This window comes from Poecilia latipinna, unplaced genomic scaffold (assembly GCF_001443285.1).
Source record: "Poecilia latipinna isolate Pla-1442-1.1 unplaced genomic scaffold, P_latipinna-1.0 Scaffold529, whole genome shotgun sequence".
Lineage (NCBI taxonomy): Eukaryota > Metazoa > Chordata > Actinopteri > Cyprinodontiformes > Poeciliidae > Poecilia > Poecilia latipinna.
The window spans coordinates 21,875-29,622 of NW_015113145.1; the positions used below are offsets into that span (position 1 = coordinate 21,875).

A 7,748-nucleotide genomic window follows, 5' to 3' on the forward strand; every position below is an offset into this window, starting at 1 on the left:
AATATCTTTTTGCCTTTCAACTTTTCTGTATGCCTTCAACTTCCACTGGTTTTCCACTGGTTGCATCTCTGCTGCAGTCATTCTGCAAATATGCATTCTCACGGCTGTTTCGCTAGGAACAGCTATTTTTCTAGTCAGTGAGAATGCATCCAATGCATTCTCACTACTTGTGTTTCTGTTTCCCTTTATTATTATTATCAGTGAGAATGCATTCAATGCATTCTCACTACTTGTGTTTCTGTTTCCCTTTATCAGTGAGAATGCATTCAATGCATTCTCACTTATAGTTTTTCTGTTTTTCTTTATTATTATTATTCTGGCTTCCGTACGTTTTTCGTCCTTTAACTACTTCTACTATCTTTCACTAATTGTACTAATTCATATATCAAAACGTTCAGCTCCTTCTGGAGATTTATGCTATGACTTTTGGTAAACTTCACTATTGCACTTTTTGAAATAATTGCCCTTTTGTGTAAATTTATTGCCCCATTCATTCCTATGCTGGAATTCACTAACAGACGTCAGTTCATAAAGTAGACACTCTAGGAACTACCGTTTTTGAACTTTTTTCTGCTTTTTGACAAACAAAATGATGCTGTTCATACATATTTCACTGTAGAGAAATAATTTATGCATTAAAATGTAGNTCTGGTTCTGCGGTTTCGTGGCGGTCCGCGTCAGATGCCTGGGTTCCAGTTCTCGGCTCTACAGGTGGGTTCGCAACCGGTTCCGATAGAAATCAGGAGATCAGCACTTGGCTCCGAGTCATGCGTTATGGACCCGCATCACAGTTCGGCTGGTCATTTCCGGTTAGCCGCCTGCTATCGCCAGAGCTGCTTTACGGCAATCAGCTGATCTGACCGGAAGTGAAGGAGCGAGTTGCGTAGCAAGTCCTCAGACAGAGATCAGTGACTGACACCAGAATCGGTACCGATCAGTGGACGGACATGAGCAGCGCATGCGCAGAACAGAGGCTGGTGTTCAGCCCCGGGCTCGTGCAGCTGGTCCAGGTACAGTTTACCTGTAAAAAACAGCTGGAGGCGTGGCTCCGGGTCTGCAGGTGGGAACAGGTGGGAACAGGTGGGAGAGCTGGTTCGGGTGGGAACAGGTTGGTGCCAGGCAGGTCTCGACAGGTAGTAGAAACAGGTGCGAACTCAGGTATGCCAGCGAGGTGGTCCCGTATTAGGAGCCAGAACCGAGCGTCTCCATGGAGACCGAGTAGCGCTGTCATCAAAGTGAGGCCTCCATGTTGTTTATAAATGTGCACTAGTTCTGGTCCTGGTTCCCTCTGGTTCTGGATTCTTGCGGTTCTTTGGTGTTAATATTCAGTTCCTCTCGGTATTTCGGACCCTCCCTTCAGTTTGATACTGAACTTGCCGTTTCCATAGCAACAGGATACGCACCTTTCTAACCTGACTTTCCGCTCATCCCCAGGATGAGGTCCTGCCCCAGGGCCCGAGGGTTGTGGTTACGGGAGCGACGGGCCTTCTGGGCCGGGCCGTCTGCAGGGAGTTCCAGAACCATGGCTGGACGGTGAGCGGAACCGGCCTGCGACGGGCCCGGCCCCGCTTCCTGCGCTGTGACCTGACCGACGAGGACGCCGTGCGCCGACTGCTGCAGGAGACCAAGGTACCAGAACCCGACCCCATATGAAAACTTTGACCTCCTCTGCTCTGTGTGGGTCTAGATGCATCCTGTCGCTGCATGTGATTGGCTACAGCCGCTATGATGATTGGTTGACTGAACCGCCCCTTCCACCAATAGCAGACAACAGACTTCCTGAATGTTCGGACTAGACCAAACTGAGGCTCTTTAATGCTTGGACTAGACCAGACTGAGGTTGACTTTATTGATCTCAGAACAAATGAAATGTTTTCACTCGTCATCACCTTTGAGTTTAAGATCAGATTTAATTTCTGTAAATTTACTCAAATACTGATTCTAAAAAATATGAATGAATGAACATGGAAGATCTGAACATCCAGTAGAATCCAGATTCTTCGGGATCAGAGTTGGATCGGATCTTTCAGCACAACCTGACAACCCGCAGCATCCTCTCCATCAGTCCATCATACAGTGTCTTCAGTCAGAGGACTCTTTAGATTGGCTGTTACACAGAATGCTACAGCAGATCTCCCCCAATTAATAATACTTTTAAACTGGATTATCAATAATACTTTGGGATCAAATTATTATTGATCTCAATAACAACTTATTGGGATCAATAAGTTATGATTGAACTGAATTGTTCCCTCTCACTGTTAAGCCATTAAAGTAATGGCGGCTAATAACTAATTAATTTGCTGCATTAATTTGAATGTTCCTTAATTTTCAAAATGTTTGTAGCGTCTCTCTCCTTGGACAGCCAGACGGGGTCAAAGGTCAAGGGGGCAGCAGTGTCGCTTTCAGAGAGATTAATTTTCTGTAAATCAGACATTTTGTGGATTCACTTTTAGCAACAGAGAAACAACAGGAAGTACCATCGATGATGTCACTGATCCTCTGACATTATCAGTTTTAGTTTTAGTTTAGTAAAGAGAAATAAACTGGTCTGCTCAGGTTCTGGTGCTGATTGACTTCAGCCGGTGTCGTCATGGTAACCTGAGGATTTCTGTTTCAGCCCGATGTTCTGGTCCACTGCGCCGCAGAACGCCGTCCGGACGTCATGGAGAGAAACGCGGACGCGGCAGTCAGCCTGAACGTCCACGCCTCCAGCACCGTCTCCAGGGAGACAGGTAAGTGGTCACATGACGCCGCGGAACCAGACTTCAGGTTTAGACCACAGACTTTTATATGGGAGGGGGAGGTTAGAGGTCAGAGGTCAAGGCAGGGTCCACGCTGGAACTCAGCGGTGCATTATGGGAAAGTAGAAGCAATAAAAACCAAAAATCTATTTAATGGCTCCATGTTCCTTGGCAGAAAACTAAGAAAGGTTTTTGGTATAAATGTTATTTAGTTATTTTCTATTTACTTATTTGTATAGTTTTTGAAACGTTGGTCATAAAAAGCAGAATTTTGGCAATTTACTACTTTTACTGTTTCTAAAGATTAAATCAGGCGTTAGTGTTGGTCTTTTTATCTGCTGAGTCGCTTCTCTTACTTTTTAATTTCACCTCAGCAAAATGAAATCGACTCAGTTTGGTCTGACTCCAGGTTCATTGAACTCGTCTCTTTAAACGTTTTCCAGTTTAATTTTCATAACATGAATAGTTTTAATTACACAGAGTCTCTGCAGTTAGAGCAGCATGCTGCAGATCTAGAAAGAATGATCTATGATCTCACTGTAAAACTCGTTTGCTGTTTGGAAATGATTGAATGGATTCATGCATCATCTTTGCTTCTTCATATATAAAACAAAGTGGCATTTAAATAATGCGATGCAGTTTCACTGCATTTCTGTGTTATTTGCTTCAAATTTCACATAACTGGTGATGAATTGATAACATTTGTAAAGCATGTTAATATCTACTGTCTGCACAGGGATTTCTACAGAGAATTAAGACATTAGTGTCATTAATATCATCTAACGTTGGTTTTGTCTCCATTTTAAAATTTTGTGGCCTCCTGTTGCCCCCCCCATAGATCTGCCCCTGGTTCAGACCCAGACCCACTCTGGTTCTTTATGACCTGGTCCAATCAGGTCTGGTACCACAACCCAGTTGGTTCAGATAAATCTAGAAATCCAAAAAAAGGAAGTGTGTTTTTGCTCCAACAGCAAAACAAACATGCCACCTCTGGGAGGTGGAGTCTGTGACAGAAACCTTCTGGTTCTACAGAACCAGTCTGACTGGACACCCAGAGAACCAGGTCAGAACTTGTTCAGGTTCCGCTCCAAACTAGGGGATTGTGTTTTGGTTCTGATCACAAGGAAAATGGATTTTAACAATCCTGGCGTTCATGTGCCAGGAGGACCACGGTCATGTACGTTTCCTGTAACCTTTGACCTTTGACCCTTCTGACCACAGCCGCCTGCGGTGCCCTGCTCATCTACATCAGCACCGACTACGTGTTCGACGGCCGGAACCCTCCGTACGGCGAGGACGACTGTCCCAACCCACTCAACCTGTACGGGCGGAGCAAGCTGGAGGGAGAGAGGGAGGCGCTCAGACACTGTCCAGGTAAATGACTGGCAGACAACAGGTGGCCTGTGTTGTTGTCCAGGTGACTCACCTGTGGGGGCCAGCAGGTTTCGCTGACGGCTTAAAGTTACCCGATGATGTAGCATCATGACTACGTAGGCAGCTCAGGATGACCTCATGGTTCATTAGTTGACTGACCGCTCCCGTTTCAGGCGCGGTGATCCTGCGCGTTCCCGTCCTGTTCGGGGAGGTGGAGTCTGTGACGGAGAGCGCCGTGACGTCGCTATGGCAACAGGTCCAGGAGGCGACGGAGGAGCGGCGGGCGCTGGACCACTGCCTGCAGCGCTTCCCCACCGACGCTCGAAACGTCGCCGCCGTCTGCAGGAAGCTGGCTGAGAGAGCGAGACAGGTGGGAGTTCAGAGCGCCGCCGCTCCTACTACTGATGAAGAAGAAGAAGATGATGATGATGTCAGATCAGTTTGAACTGTGGGTGTGTGAAACCAGGTTCATCTAAATGAGTTTTGGCTGGCACATCCTCCAAAACGTGTAAGAAAACAGGAAATGACTCAGAATGATTTTGAGTGATGCTATATATTAAATATTACATATTAATGCTACACTCCAGGAATGCAGAGTGCAAAAGTATTTGCTCCCTTCCTGCTTTCTGATGTTTTGCATGTTTGGCGCTCTTCAGTGTTTTAGGACATCAAACCTGGTTAAATGTTGGTGTAAGATGAAAGCAGAGTAGAGCTATGATTGCTTTGTATTCCAGAAAGATCTCTGCTGTCAGAAATGATTCTGTTTCTTTATTATTTTTATTGGGACCTTCTCTGAAGAATCGCCGTCGTTCCAAGTATCGGCACCGTCTGAAAAATAAAGATCTGGGCCCTCATGTATAAAGCGTGCGTACACACTAAAAATGTGCAGTGCCTTATTTTACGCACAAGTCGGCATGTATAAAAATGGATTAGGCGTGAAAGTTTACGTAAATAAGCACAAACCTTTGACCTGCTGTGAAACTGTGCGACGGCCACGCAAACTTTTTCTGTGGATAATAACAAACTGCCAGGTGTCAAAATTCACCTAAATACACTGAAACTTGAAATCTGACTTCATTCAGTTATTTAGAAGCATCAAACTCAATGTTTATTATGACTTTAATATTTTATTGTTTAAACGTAAACAATGAAACTGAACCGCATTTATCCACTGCACTTTTCTAAATTTGTCTGTACGCCAGGTTTTATTGTGAGAACTGCACAGTGTTATACGCATGAGGCCCTTGATGTTTGATAAGTCAAACCTCAGCTGACTCAATACAGATCAGTTCTGTAGTGACATTAATGTTGCTTCACTTACTGAGGATGAAGCCTTCATGTTCAGGAGGATAACAGTCATTTTATGTTTAGTAGAATCAATTTTATTTAAGGAGAAATCATGAAGTTGTTACTGCTGAGAGCTCGAGTCGATGGATCAACAAAGCCGTGACTCTGAGGAAGTTTGGCAACTGGACTGAGATAAAACTTGAGATTATTACTATTCTCCTCTGTTAGTCCTCTGTTCTCGCTCGGTGCAGGGTCTGAGATTTAACAAAGAACTATGAGGCAATACGTCCGTGTGTCAACACAAGATCAGGAGTTTGATGACAGGACTGTGTTGGTCTGTTAATGTTTTGAATAAAATGCTCTGACCCTGAATGTCCTCCACTACAAACTACAAACTGAAGTCATTTTAACGCTTTGGAACAAAAAACTAAGTTAGTTATTTGAATGAATTACTGGTATTAATGACTGCATTCCCCGAGGGCCGAAGTCCTGCTGCCTTTGGTTGTGTCTGTTCCTCCACTGTTGGGTTAGATGAAAAAACTGCCTCACTAGCCTGCAGTCACATCTACACAGCTCTGCTGATATGCTAATGAGCTAATATGCTTATGAGCCAATATGCTAATGAGCTGATATTGGAGCCAGGTGAAGTTGTGAAAATGTCAAATAACGAGGAGTTCCCAGCCCGGTCTCTGAAACCAAATCGGTTTCTCTCGGCAGGATCCGTCCATCCGAGGAATCTTCCATTTCTCCGGTAAAGAGCAGATGACCAAATATGAGATGGCTGTTGCCATGGCGCAGGCCTTCAACCTGCCATCCAATCACCTCGTACCTGTGAGTCAGCTCATCGTTTCATTGGAACAGCAATCAGCTGTAGCTGATCATGTTTTCCTAAGACATTCATTATTACTTGCTGCCAATAGATGAAGTGGTAATGACTGGAGATCTGCTGGTGGTTCTGCTGGTGGTTCCGTTGTTTCATCTCATGCCGTCTTTCCGCCTGTCCACAGCTGACGGAGCTGCCGGCCGGGTCCGCTCCTCGTCCAGTCAACAGCCAGTTGAACTGTTCCCGCCTGGAGCAGCTGAACCTGAGCGTGGAGCCGCGAGCGTTCTCCGTCGCCATCAGCGAGTGTCTGTGGCCGTTCACGGCCGACAAACGCTGGAGACAGACCGTCTTCCACTGAACCCGTCCTGCTGAAACGGCACCAATCCAATTCAAGCTTCACAATGAATGTTTTAGTCTTTTGTTTTTTGTTTTTTCCTTTTTGAAGAGTGAAACACTGGGAGGGAGGAAGGGAGGGAGGGGGACACCGGCGTCTCCAGATGATCTGCTGTGGACACTGAAGTGATGCTGTCAGTGGAAACAGGTTGAGCTGAATATTTCCCCTCAGGCCTTGATTTAAGTTTAGCTCTGGTTTAGTTTCTGTTAATGAATCTGATTACACTGACAAAATAATATTACTGCTTGGACTCGAGCTCTACGGTGTCCCACAGAGGACAGGAAATGACAATAAAGAAAGTCATTCTGAGTTTTGTCTGAATGTCATCTAAGGTTAAGATTGAGTTCTGGAGTCCTGACGGCTTCTGACTGGAGGTACGAGGGCAGGTTATGTGTCCAATTATAAAGTCATGAAGTTTAACTCGAATTATGTTGGTGTTGGGTTTTATTTTCAACAGCAACGCGTGTCATCCATCAGCGTTCCTGATGTTTGTGCCCAAAACGGGAAACATGGGACAGGATTTAGCGGTTGGAAAGTCAAAAGTGATAATCGAGTTTTAATCTGGCTGTGAGAGAAGGAGCCTCGATGCCTCAGTGTTTAATAATCTGACATCAAGGTTTAACATGTCTATGTTTCAGAAAAACACCAGTCAGGTTTTAGATCCAGTCCAAAAACTGCTAAACATTCAGATGTTGGAACATCTGGAATATAAATATGTAGCTTTTAGGTAGTGATTTATGCATGTGGGTGGTCACGTTTTATTTTTATTTTTATTTTTTTTTTTTTTACCAGTTACTTTGATGGTCACTTCACCCATTCAGTCCATCAGTCAGTGAACAGGTGAGATAATCAGAGCAAGTGGCAACAGAAACAGCAGTCCTGTGAAGCCTGTCACTCCAAAACATCTGCATTTTTGACAGATTTTTTGGAACTGCATAAGCCAGAAACCCATCAAGTGGATATTTGAATTGAATTCACCTGCAAGTCTCAAGTTTTTTATCTTTTTTATTTTTTATTTTGAGTTGTTGGACAAATAGTCACTACAATGACTTTGATCAATTTGGTTGAAGGCGGAGAAAATGTGGTGACGAAAGGCAGGAGAGATGACGTATCAATGGGCTTACGT

General features: G+C 44.6%; 1 protein-coding gene and 1 long non-coding RNA gene across 5 annotated transcripts; one reads left to right on the top strand and one right to left on the bottom strand.

Moving 5' to 3' along the window:
* Positions 1–288, bottom strand: LOC106952602 (uncharacterized). Its single transcript, XR_001426021.1, has 2 exons — positions 231–288; positions 1–166 (listed from the first exon to the last, which is right to left on the bottom strand). It is a non-coding gene; the product is annotated as an uncharacterized LOC106952602 (long non-coding RNA).
* A 339-nt stretch (positions 289–627) lies between these two features.
* mat2b (methionine adenosyltransferase 2 non-catalytic beta subunit methionine) lies at positions 628–7,048 on the top strand. 4 transcript variants are annotated; one of them, XM_015040813.1, is made up of 7 exons: positions 628–711; positions 1,435–1,629; positions 2,621–2,735; positions 3,966–4,118; positions 4,292–4,488; positions 6,120–6,236; positions 6,413–7,048. In XM_015040813.1, the coding sequence occupies exons 1-7, from the start codon at positions 682–684 to the stop codon at positions 6,584–6,586; spliced, it is 981 nt and encodes a 326-aa protein (XP_014896299.1). In that variant the 5' UTR covers positions 628–681; the 3' UTR covers positions 6,587–7,048. The 4 variants fall into 4 exon arrangements, with proteins under 4 accessions (XP_014896299.1, XP_014896300.1, XP_014896297.1 ...); XM_015040814.1 differs by having other exon boundaries at positions 6,123–6,236; XM_015040811.1 differs by lacking the exon at positions 628–711 and adding an exon at positions 783–1,010.
* The last annotated feature ends 700 nt before the right edge of the window (positions 7,049–7,748 follow it).